General features: G+C 41.1%; 1 protein-coding gene across 4 annotated transcripts in view; it reads right to left on the minus strand.

The window, feature by feature from the left end:
* Positions 1-18,061, minus strand: part of ACYP2 (acylphosphatase 2) — a 32,910-nt gene extending 14,849 nt beyond the window's left edge. For 2 of the 4 annotated variants that reach the window (XM_050972343.1, XM_050972342.1), the window contains exons 1-3: positions 17,855-18,061; positions 17,268-17,284; positions 15,726-15,835 (exon numbers count right to left, since the gene is read on the minus strand). In XM_050972343.1, coding sequence (XP_050828300.1) covers positions 15,726-15,835; positions 17,268-17,284; positions 17,855-17,924 — 197 coding nt within the window. In that variant the 5' untranslated portion in view covers positions 17,925-18,061. Of the gene's footprint in view, positions 1-15,725; positions 15,836-17,267; positions 17,285-17,727; positions 17,808-17,854 lie in introns of those variants that run through there. The other 2 variants (XM_030235595.2, XM_050972344.1) reach the window with 2 other exon arrangements.
* Between the last annotated feature and the right edge of the window lie 3,787 nt (positions 18,062-21,848).

A 21,848-nucleotide genomic window follows, 5' to 3' on the forward strand; every position in this document is an offset into this window, starting at 1 on the left:
CTTTCCCTTTTTAAACTGATTTCTAAATAATATAGTTCTCCAAATGACAAATGAGTTCCAGTCAGCTTGGTTCTTCAATGATGTTTGGAATTTTTAATCTATTAAAGAAAATCCTGGAAAACTGTATCAATAAGGCACTGATATGCACTCCAAAAATTAAAAAATAATAAAGTATAGGATTACAGCATAAGACATCTTGGTTCATCTTCCACGAATACAAATTAAAACAAGTTTTAAACACTGCTTGACTAGGAAAAGAAAAAGCTTTTATAGTCTGGAGCCTCTCAGAAGAAGCAGAAGACATCACAGAACTGAAGCTGTAACACAAGGGAAGAGATTAATTTAACGAGGAGTTATATATTAAAAAGCAGTTAATAACAATTATTAACTGATCTGTGACAAGAAACTTCCACATCACTCACTGAATTCTGCACGCCTAGCAGGAATTAGTTCCATTTATTCCTAAACAATTCACTGGAACACTGGGTCTGCAATGGCAAGGTGGGAAATGCTTTTTAAACTCAGAGATCTCATTTCAATCAAACCCTGAATGGTGTTTGAAAAGAGGGGAAAAGATTAAGAAATAAGACCTGGATCAAGTTTCTCTACATTGGCTGAAATTTCATTTCCCATTAAAGCTGTCAACCAGCTTTACTGAAATAAGTGATTTTAATTACACTTGACAACCCCAAAACTGCTGTCTTATTTGCAAAAGTCCTGTTCAACATTAGCTACCAAAAGAAAATCAATATTTCAACTCATCCCTTTTCTCCTGGCATTGATTCTCCTGCAAAGCAGATGGAAAGCAGCATTTTTGTAGGGGAGTTGCTGAGAGAAATATCTAGAAGGCACAAAATAGTAACTTCTACAGATGCAAGTAGATTGACATCTAGTGTAAAAACACTGAACTACAAAGCCACATTAACAAGGATGAATTTAAAATATTTTTTTAATGACAAAATAATCAAATCCTCCAAATACAAGCACTTGAATTTATTTGTTTTTAAATAGCTACACAGAGCCAAAAACATTATACCAGCGACTGAGGAAATGCAGCATTTCTCCTCTGCTCTTCCAGCAGAGGAGAAATGAGATGTCAGCAGTGAACCAGAACAGTAAATGAGAAAAATCAGAAATGAAGTGTGCCAGGGAGAACAAGGAAAAGGAACACAGGCCAGCTGGTCAAGGAGAAGCTTTTTCCACCTCTGGATAAGGTGAAGTGAAGAGCTAGAGACCAATGCTTGCATGGTTTAATTTTGGAATTTATAACAAAGATATCTTGGATACTCCCATTTCTGTACTGCAGGCCCAGAGTCTGATGAGAAGAGGTGTAAATAGCCTCTAATCAGCTCTGTTCTTTAACACAATCAATAGAGTAAGAAAGTTTATATACTGTAGAAAAGACAAATAAAAGGCTTTTCAAAGTCATTCCACTGAAGATTGACCCCTTGTATCAGCATCATGATCCCAGAATTTCACGTATTAAATATCTTTGGGCAAAGATGTTTTCATTCCTTTCAAAGGAATACATTTTGAAGAAATATCAAGAGTGTGTCACCTTTTTAGTCTGCCCAGTATTAGTGGCACTGACAGAGATTTTGGGCCTCACCACATTTTCCTGGCTGTTTCAGCCCTCTTTTCAGGTGTCTGCCTGTAATAATTTCGCAAAAGCAATATCTAAAAAATAATACCTTAAAAGCAGAGAAACAAGCATCCAAACAATTCCTGACTCATTCACAACTCATTTTCCATAATAATATTAGGACATCTCTGTCTCAAACCCAATGGATTCATTGTGTCCTGATACCCTATTGCCCTGAGTGATGATGATGATTTTTTTTTATTTAATCCTCAGCTTGCCACTGACCCAATGTGTCAATCATTACACAACTGACAGTTTGTGCTGTTGTAGATAGGACCCAAGGGTTGTTTTGACTCAGGAAAACTCAGGACTCCAGGGAACCTCTGCACGATGAGTCAGAGGTGAGCCATGACTTCAGGATAAGCTCTGGAAATGGCAAATACAGCTGGAAAAATGAAACCAGGGCTGCTCCCAGGGCCATTTCTGCAAGGGCACAGGAGTGAACTCCACTCCAAACCAAACTTTCCTGACAGTAACGACACTGTACACGCCAGGTCAGCCGGAAAATGGCTCCTCAGCACCACTTAAACCCTACAGAGTTCTGAAGGGAAAGCTAAGGAGAATTTGCTCAGTCCCAAAGACCCTGCCAATCTCAAATGCATCCAGCTTTGCTCCTCAAGCCAAGAATTTTCAGAAACTACAGACAGGGAGAACCCAAGGAAAAAAAATCCAAATGCTGTCCATTTTTTGTTTTGGACTTGAAACCAAACAATACAAGTTAAATTAACTGGAGAAATGCCCGGTACAGGTCTGTGACTACCCCCAAGTAACTACTGCAGGAATACACTGAAAACAAGGGCAAGTTACATGGTTTTGGAACAAAACTCTTGTTCTGTTTTCCTTGAGTGTCTGAATTCCATTCTACATCCCTACCTGCTAGGATACAAAGCCTCCACAGACAGACTTCAGGAAATGATCCATCACTGATTCAGGATCTGCTTTTTCTCATTTGTTATCAGTATCACACTGAGTTGGATAAAAAAAAAGGCAAGACTTAAATATATCATGGCCTTACTTGAATATAATTGTTTTATTTTTAGAGTGTTTTTAATTAGGAGAGCTAGACACCAAAGCAGCAAAGTGTGTAATGAACTTGAACAGAATAAGAAATACCTGGAAATTATTCATAATACTCCTTTTCACTGAGGATTAGTAATAATCCCTCATGTTCCGATTTATTAATCAACTGCCAAAAAATCATGAGACCAGCTGCAATCTGAGATCATCAAACCAAAATTCAGATGTCTGCCTGCCTTTGGGTTTTGGCATTATCTCAACAATGCAATATGGAAGGCTACAAACCTTTATTTAAAACAGAGTTTAAATTCCTATAGAGTAGTTTTGTACTGAGGGCTTGGGCCTTGAGCAAAAAAAAAAAAAACCGAAAAAAAATCAAGTATTGTCACAAATGTTTAATTAGCAATTCAGTCAATCAAGATGCTATCACTGAGTCATTAGTGAATTAAATATTATCGGTGTGCCTGAAAACATTTAAAAACCACATTCCCCACAGTTAGCTAAAACGAACCTCCCTTTCTAGACCTTTTTTTTTATTCAGCAACTACAACACATCACAAGTTATTTGGTAGAACAACAGCCCTCTTGGCATAATTTCTTAAGTTACAAATCCTTCTCCCAGAGGAATTTAATTTTTAACCTTTCTTAAAAAAATCTTTTCATCCAGACCCATATGATTTGAAAACCTCAGGAAAGAGGTTTTCTTTATTTTTTATTCATCACTAGACAGTTTAAATGTCATCAAGACAGAATTTCTTTGTCATTCAGTCACTCTGCCACATTACAGTGGTATAAAATAACCAAAACTTCAACTTAAATTGCCACCAGAGGATCTTGCTTCCTGTCAAGCTGGAATGGAGCCAGGACACAAAAGTGCTCCTGGATTTCAGTGTCTGCTGGTGTCAAAACAGCTGCTCTTCCCTCTCTTGCAGAGGCACAGAATCACCAACAAAAATAGAAGCACCTGGTTGTCCTGCCCATCACATTCTCTGCTTTTTGAGCTGGTTACAGAACCAGAACTAATATTTTCTTTTATCTAGCATTTAGAGTACTTTACCTAATTCCTTCCTGTTCAGCAAATCCCAGGAGCTCTGCATAAAAGCCATACAGAGGATACTCTGCTCTTTCCTAGGGGGTAATGTACCAGAGTCCTTCCCTTTTGTTCTCCTGTATTTAGAGGTGACCTTGAGCTGAATTCCAAAAGCCACTCACGTTCCCTGCTGATCCACTAAGAGCAGGGAGGCAGGCTGAGAACAGGGTTACCAACCACAGAGCTCCAAACAAGTGGCATCAACACTCCCTGGAAATGGACTGTGTGTTCCACCCTCAGACAGCCTGGGGCACCTGTGTCCCTTTCTACACCAGCTTCCATGGGAGGATTTGCCCAATCTTGTGACCAGCACAACATGCCCATTCTGTATTTTGAGAGTGTGGATCAGAGAACTTATTCCCACCTAAAGACAGCTGTTCAAAATTAACACTTGCTGCATACCAGGTATAACTTCATTGGCACCACATAATTGACTACAAACTCTTTGTCCTTTCCCACTTTGTCCTCTGAGGTCCTCTCTAACAACAGCCACAATAAACAGGTGTGAGCCAGGAAAACCACCCTGCAAACAAACACTTGGCTGCCCTGGATAGTACCCCACATAACCCAAGAGGCTGCACAGTCCCTGCCTTCAGTGCCCTGGCACATCCATTCCTGCTATCACTGGAAACACTGGGATAGGCAGCACAGATCACCTGGCCCAGAACAAAGAATATTCTATTTCCGTCCAGTGTCCCACGTCTCAAAGCACACACTGTGATTAAAACAGGCCAAAGGAGTGAGAGAAGTGTTTCCCATAACAAGCCAGGAAGACATGCACAGGCACAATCCCACTGAAGGCACCTGGACTCTGCACTCAGCCATCCATCAAGGTGAAGGTCATCCTTCTGAAAAGCCACATCAGCTGGAAAAACACTTAGAGAATTTCAGGAAGTTCTATTTTCAAACCCCATGGTAACAGAGACCTCTTTTAGGCCTTTCTTCAGGAGTCACATTCCCAGTGACTTGAGCCCCTTGGGAGAAGACAAATTTCCATGCAGGACTCCAGCTAAAGCCATTAAGTTCATTTTTTATCTCCATTTGGGAGGATAATTAGGAAGAGCTGAGCTAATAACACAGAGTGGTTTCCTCAGAGCAAAGGCATTGGGCAGGTCTCCAGCAAGAAGGATTTTCAGCACAGGTCCCAGCACCATCCCAGAACTCCAGCATCCTCCCCCACATCAATCCCACATGGCCAGGGGACATTTTAAGTCCCAGACACCTCTGCCACCACCACACTGCTTCACATCTAAGCCCCATGTGCTCCAGACTTGGCAACCCCCAGGTCTCCAGCAGGCATGGCTTGCATGTCTGACAACTACAAAACTCAAGATGATTTTTAATTCTATTTAACAGCAAGCAAAATATTTAGCATTTCTCAGAACATGTGACAGTAAATTCCAAGGTTGTCAGCTTTCCACATGCTCCTATTATTCCAAACCAGAAACATTCCATTTGATATTAGATAAAATATTAAACCAGACAGCAAGGTGAAGAGATTTTTGTTAGCCTGCATAACTGTGACTAAACTCAGGCAAAACAGCAGCTTTCAAATGAGAATAATACACCGTTCTAACACAATACTGCAGGTCTTAGGTATTTTAATGCTCATCTCTGGGTCTACCAGCCCTCCAAAATTTGCTGTCTGTAGTCAGAGCGCATGGCAGAGAAACCCTGCGGCTGTTCTGGTCCTACACCAACACCCTCTAAAAGGATAATGAAGACAGCATCACATTTCAGAAGAGATTTCCTGGAGGCCTGCTGAGCTGACCTTGTTCACAAGTACTCACTGAAACAATTAATTGCTTGTATGTTCCACTCCACACTGCATTTTCTGCCCATGCTATCCATATGGACATGATCCAGAACAAAAATTTCTATGTAATTATCCAATTAATTATTATTAATGCTAGCACTTAACAACAACAACAAAATGACAGCTGGCATATAACAACTGCTTCACTTCTGGTGCTAGAACTACAAAGGGCATATTTGTATTTTATAGCTACTAACAAGGAAAGTTGAACAGTTTTATTTTGTTTTAAACTACAGGACCAGAAGAGCAAAGAGCAGAGTGGTGAAGAGAACAGGGAACAACTTGAGTCCAGAATCAGCACCAGAATTTCTGTGCAATTGAGCCAATCAGCTCCCCTCAGTACTAATTTACAAATGGAAACTATAGCACATCCTAATTCTCTGTCTATTTGTTAATTTTACTATCTGCTTCTTGGTAAGTAGGAATTCATGTTGATAAAGCAGAATGAGGTCCTGACTGACTCTAGCCTATTTGGTTTTTTTTTCATTGTACTCTTGAACATTTTGAGATTAGAAAGATGGATTTCTTCTGGACCTGGCAGAAAGCAACAGCTCCATCTGGGCCAGAGGAATCAGCTGATACAATAATGCAGCTGTAGGGCTTGCAGCAGGCCAAAAGCAGTTACTGGAAATTAAATAAGCACATAATACACCCTGAAATTCTGGGCAGTGCTTCACTGACATTAGTTAACCAATGCACAGAGCCCCAGCAATTTACAGGAAGAAACTCTGTTCCAAGGATTAGCAGAGGACTGGATATCAACACTCCCACACTGCCTCTCAGCTCCATCACAAATTTGCCATGAGAGACTGCACTGATGCTGCTCTGTGCCCTAGCTCCTCCACATACACATGGGAATAATCCATGTGTAACTACTCACCAAAATTATCTTCCTTTTTAATTCACACTTGCACCAGGAATTTTAAAAACAAGTGCTTACCAAATTTTGTGTAAGTCCTCATTCCAAATTTAGGTAGTCCCTTCATGGCTCTCAATTTCAGCTCCCATTTTTTACAATGCCAAAAAGCAAATATGAACTCTGGTTTTGGAAGTTGCACTGCATTGCTGCTGATTTGGCATTTAGGACATCACAGACAGCAGTAAGAGCATCAATCCCCCCCCTCAGGCTGGGTAGCAGCAGGTCCTGGCAGCTGAACTTGACACAAAACCATTCAAGTGTTGTGTGAGAGGGACAAGACAGAAATCTGGAAAACACAGAAATCCATTAGATCTTGATCATATCCCGATCAAGGCTTTTTAAAACACAGGTAGACACAAGCAGTGATGTTTGTGATGAACAGCAAAGATGTTTTCCCATCCCTGAGGTGGAGTGACACTGCTCAAGCAAAGCAGGGAGCAGCACAGAAATCTGCACCAGCAGCAAAATTCCATCTCTGTGTGTATTCCCAACCAGAGACAGGTTACAGGTGTTACCTCCTGGAAAACTGATTTGCTGCAGGTTGAACAGATTCACCTCCAAAAGGAGGCTGAATTTGCAGTTTGCTGGGAGTCTTCACTCCAACAAAGGAGCTCTGCATCCCTCTGACTGCCAAGGAAGACCTCAGTTTCCAGGCTCCTGCTCCTGGATCCACAGCCTGGACAAGCAGAGCAGATCAGGGAGATCTGAGACTGGAAGTAGGCAGCTGCTTTTCTCCACTCCTCCTAGAATACCCAGCTAAGCATTTTCCTAAACTCTTGAAATTTACCCTGCAAATCACCAACCATCTAAAATTAAAGATTATTTTAACCCTATCCAGACCAACAGGGTGGGTAGAATTGTGCTGCCTGAAAAGTTCCTAGCACTGACATTAAAATCTAATTTCAGGGAAGGGTTTTTATTACACGGTGAGCAGGGACAGAGGCTCAGGATCAGCATTTATGGAGTGTGATGGTTTCAGGTGAGCTCCTCCATGGTACACCAAACCAGCTCAGATCCAGAAGTATGATGAATGAAACATCATTAAACAATTGCTGGGAGATCTGCAAACAGGAATGGATTGGGATTTTTCTCCAAATGGGTTTGGTTTTTAGCACATATTAAAATTCTACAGCTCTAGAGAGTAAAAAAGGGAAAAAAAACTCCTTGCCCAGGATCCTCTCCCACCAGAATGTCCATTGGGAGTTCCTGCTCAAACTGAGTATCAGCTTTCCAGCTTTAAATTGGGCATTAATTAAATTCAATGCCTGATTTTTTTTTCCTAAATTAAAAACTCTGCCTTCCCCCCACCCCCCCATGAAGTTGTGAACACTTGGATGACTGATTTCCCTTGTTCCTTTAGCAGCAGGAAGAGCCGAGAGCATCACAAGAGCAGAGCACAAATGTGAACACCAGTGGAAAGCAATGAAGATACACAAGCAGAGCATTCATTACAGATGAGCCCAGGCAGCTGTTTCACCCCAGCCAGGGAAAAAACATCTCCAAGAAAACCAGCTTTGAAAAGAAAGCTTCTCATCCAGTCACAGAGTGACTACAGTAAATCAGCTGGAGAGCAAAAGGCTGACAGACCAAACCCAGGGACTTCTCCAAGTGATTCTCTCTAGAGACTTCAGGATCCTCCTTCAGAGGGGCCACATGAAGACAGACACAAAAACTAATATTAACTCTGCAGGATAGCTGGTGACATCCAGCACAGTTCAAGGTAAACATCTCAGGGCACCATCTTAAACAAATAAACATTGTATTTCTGTAGAGAGTCAGATCAGGGAGTAGAGGGAGGGAGCAACTGGGGAAAAAGAACAAGGTAAAATTGAGTTACATAATGAAGTTACCCAGAGAGACTTGTTTTTCTACTGCTGCAATGCTCCAAGAGTGGCTGAGGGAAGAGCAGCACCAGAAGCAATTTTGATTTTTCTGCTGTTGGCAAATGGTGTATCTCAAGTACACAAGTGTGAAACATACTCATTTTTTATAAAAACATTGTAAATAAAGTGAACACAGCTTGCCAATGAACCAAAGCAGAACGACAGTAATTAAGGAATAAAACAAATCATCAACAGGCTTCAGAGCTCTTTCCCCATAAAAGCTGGAAGCAGCTTGCTCTCCCTTTCTGGCTAATATGGCATAAGGAATAGAGATTTTGCTTCCAGTCCTACATTCACCTGGCTAAGGAAGTGCTAAGTCTCAGAGAAGATGCTTTTCACCACCACAACGTTGATAAGATCAGCAGCAGCAAGACTCATGATTTGTGAATAATTACAGCAGCAAATTCAGAACTGAATCCACCTCCTCAGCACAGAGATCCTGGTTAAGTCTGTCAAACGTTTCCCTGTGGGAGAGCTCCTGCTGTACTGCACACAAGATTTAATACACCTGGAGAACATTCCCTCCTGATTTCCCACCAGGAGCATCTTCACCTGAATATCTGCCCACTTGTGGCACCCCTTTTGGGGACAGCAGCAGCATCCCCATAGAGGTCTTGTCACGCTCACATTATGCAATCCTAATATTAGTTCAATGTTGCTTTCTCCTGTGGATTATAAACCTCCAGACTCAGAATAACACCCTTCAGATAGAAAAATGGTCATAACAGGCTTGTTCTCTGCTCAGTAATTTTCAAATATCAGCACAGCAAAAGGAAAGAAAAAAAAATGCAGTTCTGAAGTTGTTGTTTATGAGTCACATGAGTTGGTTTGTATTTTCAGAACTTGTTTGAAACATCACATCCAGAATAGGTTTCCAGGAAACTGACACTAAGTACATATTTTTATTGATAATTACCAGTTAGTTGCCAAAGAGCTATTTTTGACTGTGTGCACAGTTAGCCACCCTGCTAAACTAAATAACAAAAGCCATTAAAAATCCTAGTTTAAGCTGACTTTTACTCATTAATGTCTCTCTAAGTGTTGTGGTGGAGCACTAAAGATACATTAAACACTTTATTCAGCACAAAAAGCCAAATGAATGGCACTGAACTGCACCACATCCTATGGCATCAGCAATAACAGAACACCTTCACTTTGGAAATAAAAAAGCATTACATGTGGCTAAATAATAAAATATCAGCATTAAAAAATGCATAAATGCTCAAATGAACAAAAAGCTCCCAGTAGAACTCATGCATTACATGAGAAATTCTATTTTGAAATCAGTCTCCCAAGTTTAACCAATCCTTCATAAAACAGTTATTGTTTAGTTAAGATTAATCTTGAGCAGAAAAAAGCCTGACTTCCCAGTGTGGAAGAAAGGCACATGAGTCCTAACTATGCAGTAAAATGCCTAAATTGAGTGTTCAAACAACAGCTTAACTTGCCTGTGTTTACAGTACAATCCAATACAGCCTTGAAATCCTTGCTGCTTCTAACCGTGCAGTCAGGATTGATGTTCCCAGAGAAACCCATCAGCAAAGCCAATAAAAGTCTGGAATTCCATAGGAAACTCAACCTTGGTTCCTAACACTGTTAAAGGACTTGGGAGCATTAATGCAGCATCTACCAGAGACAGGAGAAAAGTGAACTATCCTGCCCAACATCCCATTCTGAGCTTCCAAGACAATGCAAACACTAGCACTGCTTACCCCAGAGCCAAATCCCTAGAAATTCAGACCTGTTTACATGCAGAAATATCTGGTTAATGTTCTATAAACAAAAACACTTCAGTGATACGAAGAACTGGAAGCAGATACTTGATAAAGAATTCCAATTCCACAGAGCTACTGTAAAAAAAAAAAAATCTACAAGGTCATGCAAGGCAGCTATTTTTATACTCCAGCAGAAGAAACAGAAGCGTGGAAAACTTTTTTTTTGGCACTATTCTATATCCAGAAAGACCCAAGCATGGTTAAAAGCTTTTGTGGTTTAAGGCATTGCAGGGAACAGGCACATCCAGTGCAGTGGAAAGCAGAGGAGCCGTGCCAGGAGGGCACTGCTATTTCTGGCTGTCACTGGTGGGCTGGGTGACCTTCAGGGCACAGGGACACTTCTTCCCTCAGCCCCTGGGAGCACACAGGGAAAACAGCCTTGTCCTGGGCCCCAGAGGGACAGAGGACAGGGGAATTCCCTTAGGACACTGCACAAGATGAGCCATTGGGCCTCTGGGTTTGTGCTGAAAGCACGTGCAGCTCCCCTTCAGCTAAAAAGCTCACTCACTTTATTCTCAGTGACAAAAAGCTCCAGTTCTGACTTACCTGAACCATTTCTTGGCTTTTAAACAGAGTTCAGCTGCTACAACAAATTAATTAGTTCATTCATCTAATTTTATATGACTAAAAAACCCCAAAGAACAAGGTTTAGTTTACTCCTGTTTCTCCCAGGCCATCATCAGTAACAGTTCTGTAAATTTCATTTACAGGACCAATAACTACAATAATTCACAATTTAGACTTTCAATTTTAAGCAATAAATAATTATAGAGAAGAAATTAATACCTCAAACATTCAATATGAAAAGAGAAAGAATGACATTTACCATTTTATTACCCACAAAAGTTATAGCCTAATTTATTTTCCAGTATACATTAGTCTTACCTTTAAACAAAAAATATAATCAAACATTAAAACCCTAATCTTTTTATATTTGCAGCTACACTGAATTATAACATTCCAATCATATTTTCCTGTCATTTGCTATTGATTCACTGAAACACTGTAAATCACCTTCAGCAGTGATTAATGTAAAAACTGTTCTTCATTACCATCATAAATGAGAACAAATCTAACACCTCTCACTGGTTTGCATTTTAATAAAGTTAAAAAAATATTTTTAAATGTGATTTTCATTTCCTTCTGCCCTTTCTCCAAAATCTGTCACTGTCAGCCTCCTGAGAACAGCACATCCCAGGAATGTTTCAGCCATCGTGCAGGTCACATCTCTGTCTCACCCACAAGTCCATGTGCAAATCAATGTTAAGGATTCTTCTCCTAAACAACACTCATGGTTTGACCAAAATACCTTTAAAAATATCCTTTTAAAAAGGAGAAAAAATCTTAAAACACTGACTAAAATACGTTCATTTTATAACTAAACATCATTTGGGTATTAAGAGCTAGAATTTTTTTCCCCCACAGGTATTTTTGGTAGCATTTAGTTCCATTTAAGGGCTATTCTCTGTAAACAATTAAAAAATTATATTGGGGAAAAAGTATTTATTCAATGTCACTTGGTACAGACCAGAACCTTGGCTACATCTGATTACTGAAACAATGACAAATATGATCATACAGAGTTTCATTCTCCTCTTCTAGATGGTAAAAATCTGAATTTTTCTATGCATTTATACATTACAGTAATTTAAGTCTTGTGTCAGTTAAATCTTCATATTAATTCTTCTTAACTGGCATTGGTAATAAAAATTACAACATTCAAATGAAATTAGCAATAGTTTCCTAATTAAAACCCATTTCCAAGACAAGCCATCTATATTTAGAACCCTGTCTTTCTCTAGAGACAGGAAGAACACTCGCTGGGCTGTTATGTGCTTATGCTTAAAAAATACCCTAAGATTTCACATTTTCAAGTGTCTGCCTGATTTGAAACCTTGGATTTTTGGAGTAAATTCTGAATTTGGCACTCTACAGACTCTTCTCTTCCTTTTTAATGGATAACTAAGCAATTTGTCATTGAAGTTTAAAAAATTCTCCCAGGAGAGCAACTTCCAGCCTGTCAGTGCAGGTTGCTACGGCAACAGCCACCATGACTACACAGAGCCCAACCTTATTTAATGGGTAAAGTGGAAGAAATAGCACAAAATAATATAATGAAAAATCCTGTGATGTGAGTATTCCTGGAAAAAAATTAAGTAAAACAAAGGACTACACTCCTCTACCCCATTTTTTATCATCCCTTTATACCTTGGCTGGCAAAAAAGGCCTCCACTACACCAGAAAACCTTATTATGCTACAGAAATGGTGCAGCTCTGCTTCTCTTGGGACTTGACAGGTAAAACTCCCTGAAAATGAGCTTTTGTTATCTAAGGATAAGGGGTGTGATCTCTGTGGAGCAGAAGCAGCAAAGGGAACAGGACTATAAAATACAGAGAGGAAAAAGATGGATTCTACCATAACAGTCTAAAAATAGATTCCCTGCAAACAGAGCATGAATGGTTGAGGATCTTAAGAACTAACAGCTCCATCTAGAGTTAAAAACAAAGGGATACCAAAACAAGCCGACAGGTAAAAGCTTCTCAAGACTTCTTAAAAACACCCTCTAAACATTCTCCAAGTTCTCCCATTTAAAAAATCTGCTTTAAAATACTTCACAAAAGTCACCTAATCCCTGAGAACCTAGAAGGCTTGCATTAAAACCAAACTGAATGCAAAATTGAAATATCTAAAAGTGCTCATCTATCCCTTGGGCTTCCTGCAGCTCAGCAACATTCCCACTGCAATCTGAGGCTTGGGGAGGTCAGTACATTTTGCCACTTTTCAGTGGGATAAGATTTTAGTACCACAGAAAATCAAGGAATCAGCCTCCCAGCACTTCCAAAGAAATTCATACCCATGTTCAACACTAACTGAATGGCCCAGTCAGGGATATGCCTTCCTGTACATGCAGCACTTCCCAGGCCCCAGCTGTTCACACTTATTTAAATTTTAACACTGCTTTCTGCAGAGGCAGGAGGCCCCTGCTCAGCTGTTTGCTCCAGAGCAAACTATTGTGTATAGCACCTCCCAAAGTAACTCAGCATGACTATATTTTATGTCTTGTCCTCTTGTTCCTCCTAAATTATTTTTTGTGCAGGTTGCAAGGTAAGATTTAAGTTATATAAAGCCAATGCTTCTTGAGGTTGAGCATGCACTGGATACATTGTGGCAGTGCCTCCCAATATAAACACTGATGCAAGAATAGAATAAAAAGGGGCAGAAAATGGGGAGCTGATGGAAAACCACTGGGTTAGAGGTCTGCTGCCTTCCTGCTCCAGAACAAAGGCAGGCTTTGTTAGTCACTCCACGCTTCTGGCAACACTGGAGAGCCTCATGGGCTTTTTTCCACATTTTTTACACTTTCCCTCTCTTTATCATTCCTCTTTCTCCCTCTTACATTGCTTTGCCTATTTACCTGTAGGACACCTGTACTTTCCACTGGCATCCCTACTCCTTTAAGCCCATGTTCTTGACTCTGCTTAGCATCATAAAGAGACAAATATTGTTTAGGACAGAACAAAATACCTTTACCACTTCCACCTAAAGTACATTAACATTAAAAACCCAGAACCAGGAAATCAACTGATGAATTTTATTACCATGACCATGTGATTTTTAAGCTGTTCTGTGCTTCATGTTTCATTGAAAAGCTGGGGCAAGTGTGAAAATACTGGTCTAAATGACACTGCACAAACTGCTCTGGAAAGATTCCCACAGGGTAACAAACATCACCTGGAAGCTTTCTTGAAATATCTGACTATTGATTCATGCACTTCTTCTTCTGCAGACTGTTTGGTTTCCTTGACCATGCAGCAGCTACAAATTTTTAACAAGTGTCATCACAGTGTCTTTAAGTCCTGAAAAGCTAAAACACAAACCAGAACATGCATAGGCAGCTGGTGATAGAATTTCCTGGTGATTTATCACATTTGGAAAACAAATACATGTTTAGGGTGATTGGTTTGTATCCATTTCTTACAGCAGAAGCAATCCTCATTTTGTTGTTTTGGTTTTTAAATATAGCATTTTAAATAACATTTAAATCTGAGAACACAGTATTAGGAACTCATAGCATTATAAAAAAATGCTGAAAAAACCTTTTAGAACCTCAAAACCATTCTGATCCATTATTCACTAGTACCAGCAGAGAGAAACAGTCTTTCAAAGGAGCAGTTTATACACAAGAGTTCCCTTTTCACATGCAATCTCACCAAGTTAATGGCAAAAATAAACTCACTGCCTTTTCCATACATTGGAGAGCACAGAGGGCACAAGGAAAACGCTTCCTATTTCAGGATTTTACTCCAGGACCCCAAGTTTAATAATCCATGCATCAAAAACCACACTTTGACTTCACACTGCCACATTATTCCCACGTCAGAGGAACAGATTGATTTCCAACATGAAATAAAGGAGCAGCAACTGAAAACAACTTTTTATTTCTTCTGGATCTGTGTTTTTAAACAAAAAAGTAGGACAACAAATAGTAAACAAACCCTTTCTTACGTGGTCAGTTTCATGTTCCAAGTTAAATAAAAACGTGGCACCAACACTGAAATTTACAAAGCATGAAGAGATGTGGATATTAACAAACTCTTTCAAAAACTAAGTGCAAACTTGATACAAGAAAACACGTGATATTTCTCTGGCTTTGTAAATGTTTTGTAGCCCAAGATCAGCAACCCCATGTTAAGCACAAAACCAAGGAAAATTACTGGAAATAATTTAAATCTCCTGACTAGAATGTGCAACACTTTTGTGTGCACAAAGCCAACTACTCTTCATCCAAGTTCAGTTTGGAGGCAATTCCTGCATGGGAAAGTGTTGGCAGAATGAGCAGTGCTAACTTATCTAGAAAAGGAGAAGTTCTGCCCTCACTCATTCTTTGCTGAGAGAACAAACCCCTGAAGGGTTTTTTAAAGTTCCCAACAATCTCCCTGTACACACTTGCAAAAAATGATAGTTGGAAATAGCTCAATTGGCCTTTGTGCTTTTCCAGGCAACATTTCCTCGGTGATAGGTTTAAGCTCCTGGAAACTGGCAATCTCATAATGAAAATTATTACCCATTCTTTTTAAAGACACCAAAATACTTCTAAACTCATTTCCAAACGGCAGAGACTGCAGGCCTTGGCCCAAATGTGTATTGATGTATTAGCAGGTTTTTTTTTTTTAATTGGGAAAAAAAACATATTTAAACCTAGTAGTCTTTAAACTGTTTAAGCACAGACTGAGAAAGCATTTTGAGAAGTTCTTCAATCCTTTCATCAAGAGAAGTTCTGATGAATTAAAAGCCAGATCTTTAGTCACATGAATAAAGACTTTCATTTCATTCCACAAGAAATGAGGATGTTAAGGAAATACATTAACAAAATGTGTGACACTAGAAATGAAAACACAGTATTTTTCAAGTTAAAGATTATTCACAGCTTAAAGAAAGCACCTCCTTACCTGCAAAGCTGAATGAAAACGCTGTTGCATTACTGACACTCGGATCTACTTGTCACTTTGCATTAAAAACACTTTTATAAATTACTTTAATGGGAGTAAGAGGAAGAAATAACCAAACACAGAAATACTTACATTTCATTCACTCTCTCTTCTGGGCCCTGAACTTGGCCTGTCACAGTTCCTTGGCTGGTATTTTTAACCCAGCCAACCACTCCTAATTTCTTGGCTTCCTGTTCAGTGTACTGATTTGGGAAATAATGAAAGAGGACAATCAGTGCCAGCCCAGACACCACAGACAGAACACTTCACCCCCCACTTGCATTTGCCCAGCTGTAAGAGCTACACTTAAAAAACAAAAATCCATGAGTGACGCTCATCCTCAGGCATTCAGATGTTCCTGGCAGCTCTGGAGTTGCAGCAGGCACAGCTCATTTTCCAAAAAGAACAAGATTTTGATCACAAAAGACTACACTAATCCCACACCATTCCCTTGAACCTACTTTATTCCTTTCCATAGCTCCTACCACTGCTCATTTGACCCTTCAATCACCACACAGTGTTTAAACTCATTAAATCTGCTACATGTACAAACTTCCCAGTTCCCTTTCAAATCCCTTCCACCTAACTTTCACCCTTTAAATCCTATCCCCAGCTGCTGCATTTCTAATGACAAACAACAGCAAAGGTCATAATCTAATAGCTAGAAAAAAACAAGCATATTTCTGCAATACCTAAAAATTATGGTTTCCCAGCCACCGAGTTGTGATGAAACTCACAAATAGCAGGAGCTAAACTTCAGGTCTGTATGACCCATTCCAAAAGACAAAACCTGCTTTGGGGTGATTTAGCCAATGAAAAAGTGGTGCTAACTATGAAAAGTGTTTTCCAAGGTGATTATGAGCAGCTTCTCCAAGCTAATTTGCCCAAAAGCACAGGATTGCAGCTGCAAACCTTTTCCTCAGTACTGCAGGGCAGCTCAGGACTGGCACTGAGCTGTGTGCTCACACAGCTTCAGGTCAGCTCAAAGCAAGGCACAGCAAGCTTGGACTTACCCTTTAATCTTGATAGAATAACTAAATTCAAAGCAAACTCCACTGCAGTCCTCTGTTCCTTCCACTTGGCACTATTTCACAATATAAACTATACATAAAATCTCTCAGGTTTAATATTAAGCATGGAGCACTATTTTGAGACAAACCCACTATTTTTACTTTGTGTCGCCTTGTTTCGAGGGGTTCTGTGAAATGCAGAACCACCTGCTGCACTGCAGAGCTGCTGGAGTCACTTGCTTAGGGAATGAGCCACAAAGTGCTTATTTGTAACATAATTTTTCAAGTGGCAACACAGTACCTTAAATACAGGTACTGTGTTGCCACTTGAAAAATTAAACTGAAACACCTTGTTTCATATTTAACCTTTCTAAAGTTAAGGTGTTACAGGATTCTGGTGGCTGTTACATCACAAGTAATCCAAACCACAATCTACACAAGCAACGCATTATTAAGCTTCTAAAAATCCATTTTAATGTAAAACCATTTTAAGTCTACTCAGAGTACTTAGCCATCCAACCGAAGTTCAGGCTGGATATATTTACACTCCACAGACCTGCTGTCTTATTTTTAGCACGGGAAACATTATACCATAAAGTAGCTAGCAAATCCAGCATTGCCTTACCATCCTGAAACAAACACCTAAAAAAGAAAAAAAAAAAAAAAAAGAGAAATTAGAGTCCTATCAAAGCAGGAATTTCAGTTAATATAAAGGAGCAATGATGTGCATGAAAGTCACCCGTGGTGTTTCATCATGGAAATTTCAGTGACGGTAATATTAGGGAAACCGAACAGGACTTGTGTTTGAGCCTTCCCTTCGTCACAGGATTATTATATTCACACATTCATGTAATTAGGTGAAACAATAAGTGTATTTAAGTGAAAACGCCGCAGTTTGTGAGTGGGAAGGACGGGAAGGGCATTTCCACACACCCGCGCTGACAGAAGCCAGAGCGGAACGGGAACTACTTTGGACAGAGCAGCCTGCCCCCCAGTGAGAGCCGAGCCTTAGGGCAGGGGAGTCCTTAGAACGATGTAAAATTTAAAAACAAACAAACAAACAGCCCACGCAACGAAAAAACTTTCCTGTCCCTCTGGGAACGCGGAGCCGGCTCCCGCCTCCCCTCAGGCCGCTCCCACACCGCGCACGCGCGGTGCCGCCGCCTCAGCGCGGGGCCCCTCGCCCGGCCGCCCCCCTCAGCCCGCCCTCACCTTGCACCCGCCCGAACACTTCGTAATCCACGGATTTGAGTGCGCCGGAGACTTTGGCCGGGGCGGACATGGCAGCAGCGAAGAAAGAGCCGCTGTGGCAGCTGCCAGCGCTCTGCAAGCCAGCGGCGTCCGGACGGGAGCGCGAGAGGCTCAAGCTTACAGCGCAAGCGGCCGCCTCACGTGAAAATGGGGCGGGCCATGGCACCCCGAAGAGAGCCGCGAGTGTGAGGAGCGAACGGCCGACAGCGGCGGGGGGAAACATCGCTCCTCCTGTGAGGGGAAACGCCTGACAGCCAGGGGTGACACAGCTCTCCCTGTGAGGGGAAACACCTGACAGCGAGGGGTGACACAGCTCTCCCTGTAAGGGAAAACACCTGACTGCCAGGGGTGACACAGCTCTCCCTGTAAGGGAAAACATCGCTGCTTCCGTGAGGGGAAACGCCTGACAGCCAGGGGTGACACAGCTCTCCCTGTGAGGGGAAACACCTGACTGCCAGGGGTGACACAGCTCTCCCTGTGAGGGGAAACACTTGACTGCCAGGGGTGACACAGCTCTTCCTAAGAAAAACACCTTACAGCCAGGGGTGACACAGCTCTCCCTGTAAGGAAAATACCTAACAGCGAGGGGCGACACAGCTCTCCCTGTGAGGGCAAACATCGCTCCTCCTGTGAGGGGACAGCGCCCGACGCCGAGGGCGGGAAGACGCTCCCGCCGTTAGGGACGCTGCCACACGTCCCTAAGGGGCGGCTCCTTCAGAGCCCTCTCAAGGGTCTTTCCCGTCTCTGTTTCAGATTAGAATTATGTTCAGAGAGCAGCGTGCGAAGGACGCCATATCCTCCTCCAGGACTGGTGTTGCCAGCTTCCACAGCACAGGTGAGCAGCATCAGTCTTTCGCAGGTATTTGCAAGAAGCATTGAAAACAAAGCGTGTTCCATACATTGCTGAACTGTGGTAGTTTTGCCTGATAAAGTGGAAAATTAGGTAGTCGAAGACTAAAGCTTGAGGAAAAAAACTCAAATTTTTCTTGGGCACCCCTCCCTGAATGAGGCTGAGTGAGCAATTTACCTCTCCAATTTCCACATGACTTAAACTTCACCTGTAGTTTGAAGAGCCCATTTCTCCCCCCTGTGCTGGGGCAAACGCCAGACTCCTCAGCTGGAGCAGCAGACCCCACAGAAAGAAAGCTTATTCCATGCAAGCTCTTCATCCAGCTTTCAGTGGTATCTAGTAGTGCTTATGTTCTCATTGCAACACCTTTCCAAAGTTGTCATCGTGATATTTCTTTTGTCTGTATGCTACAGATAAAAAAAGTCACCAATTGATTATTTAGTAGGTCGAGTCTCCAGCAACACACAAAGGTTTTTCCCTGATGTGTTCTATGTCTGCTTGAAGTTTAGCTTTCCCCCACTACATTTACTTTAAAAAAAAAATTAAAAAACCAAAAAACATTTCAGGCAAAATTCTACATTAGAAACAGCATTAATCCAACCTTAGAAGATGAGTTCTACTCTCACTCACCAAAAGATAAATGTAAGTTAACAGCAACAGTACAATAAAAATCAAAATAATTTTATTTGCTCTCTCCATTAAGTAATTTTCATCCACATGCAGCTTGTGTTCTACAGTAATACAGCAGAACCTGAGTTGTTCACAGGTTTGGATCTTAAGATACATGGAGGTTCAAAATAAAGTCCTAGAATAGTAATAAAACTATTTTTCCCAGACAAGTGAACTAGAGAAACAACCACTCAATTCAGCACAGAACACAAATATTCACATAGAAACAAAAAGCTTCCAGTATGACAGCGAATAGGAACACAATGGACAAAGCTTCATTTGCTTTACCTGTATAGCACATTAAATCCAACTGGTGCCTTTCACAGAGCTCATACATTTTTCTGATGTAGAATCAGCACCATTTTGTTTTGAAAGAGGAGGAATCCACAGGAAGAGGAGCAGAACACAAAAATTCTTTAGCAATTTGCTGCCACCTGGCAGCAGTGAAGAGCAAGACCAGTAAAAAAGTATATTTATAGTAGAGTTATTGCACTAGAAATCCACACAAGCCTTGAAAGCAGAGCTTATCCTGGTGTGCTGATACTTTGATACCTGCAGATTCCAGCACTGGCAACAGCAACAGTTTTTATCACTACAGTCTTTGACATTTCATTTATTTGTCATAACATCTTGTTCTTTCTTCCTTAGACAAGTCAAACTTTCTCCTTATTTCATAACAAGTAGCAGAAAACTTCTGAAGGTGATACTGTGAAACATTTAATATTTTGCTGCCTATGTAATCAATACTAGAAACCAAAGATTACTCAAACCCACTAATTAACAAGAGAGATTTAACACACACTACCAAAAAATGCAGGCAGCCTGCATGCAGTTCTGAATTTCCCTCCCACATCCAGCTGTTTATTCCAGGGTGATGGCACAGCCCTAAGGAGAACCAGTTGGCTAGACTTCCCAAAGCTGTATTGTTGTAAAAATAACAACACACTTCCCCACCAGGCCCTCTGCCCCTCCTCTGGGCATAAAGCCTTTAAAAACCTCCCAGTATTCACTCCAAGCACAGTAAATCTTTCTAACAACACTGGTTTTTAGCCATGGCATGAAAAAGGGTATAGTCAAAATTATTATTACTGAAAAACACCAAAACCCAGCAGTAGTGCTCTTGCAGCCAAACACCAGGGACCAGCACAAACAAGGCTTTGTAAGGAACCTTGGCACATCAGTGACAACAGCCCCACGGTACCTGGGCAGCAGAGTCCCTCCAGGAGCAGGAAGCTGGGCTGGAAGCACAGCTACAACACAGAGGTAAAACCAGGACTGAACACACCCATGGTTTAAAGGCAAGAGCTCTGCTCGGCCCTCAGCTTAAGTAGAGTCCTGCCCCAAAGAGCAGAGGGGTGTGGGTGGGTGCTAGGTGAGGCTGGCTGGGAGAGGCAGAGCTGTTGGTGCCCTTGGCTCTGGCCAGTGCCAATGAAAAGCAATTTGATGAAAGCATCTCAGTCATTAAGCTTTTGGGTTGGTCATTGGAAAGTTGTAGCTTCCTTATTTATGCTGTTTGTTCATCTCTGGCATGGAATAGGTGGGAAACCAGCTTTCTGGTTCTTTCACTAGCCACTACTGCTGCTATCTCTGTGTGTGGCTGCCATCTCACACCACCACACACACCTGATGTTTCCCACTCCCAAAATGACTGCCTTTGGCATTCCCATGGATACCTCATCAGGCACTTACCCTCCCACCTTGCTGTCTCGATTCATCCTTCACCTTGTAACTACACTGTTTTTCTGCACCATTTTAGGTTACCTGGCTCCTCCTCAAACCTTCAGCGACTGCATGTCTCTCCCCTACTTCTTCTGATCATAAAAGTTTCCTGATGTATCTTTAGCTGTGCAGCTCTGTTTATCTGAACCAAACTCTAGACCTGATTCACTTGCAAACTGTCCCCAGATGATTTTGATGAGTGATTCACAAAGGACACCAAAGCCTCCAGATAAATAAATAATAAAGATACTGCTTCTGATGCCAGGTTATTGCTGTTACCTAGGGAGCATGGAATGTCAGGGAAGAAGTTGGAAGCCATGTAAGCTTAGTTTGACCTTTTCAGCATTTTTCCCTTATTTTCTGTAAATGGTAATGCACATCAGAGTTTATTTTTCTGTCCTTTAAGGTAATGCACTGCTGTTCCTTTATGTTTCTTCTTCAGGCAAAATTATAAATTTCTAACCCTTTTCACTAGTCTTCCTCTTTTCCTCATTCCTAAATTGCATTTACTCTTCATTTCTGAATAAAAATTAAGGGGATTCCTACCTCTACTTCAAAGCTGTATGAGCTTCTTCAGGGTCTTTTTTGCAGTCCTTATTTACATAATATCTAAATATACTGAAACCTTTTGGAGGGCTTAATCTTGCAGTTTTTCCTCTTTACTGGCTATCAGGAACTTTCTTCCTTTTAGCACTACAGATTATATTTGGAAGTCTA

This window comes from Serinus canaria, chromosome 3 (genome assembly GCF_022539315.1).
Source record: "Serinus canaria isolate serCan28SL12 chromosome 3, serCan2020, whole genome shotgun sequence".
NCBI lineage: Eukaryota > Metazoa > Chordata > Aves > Passeriformes > Fringillidae > Serinus > Serinus canaria.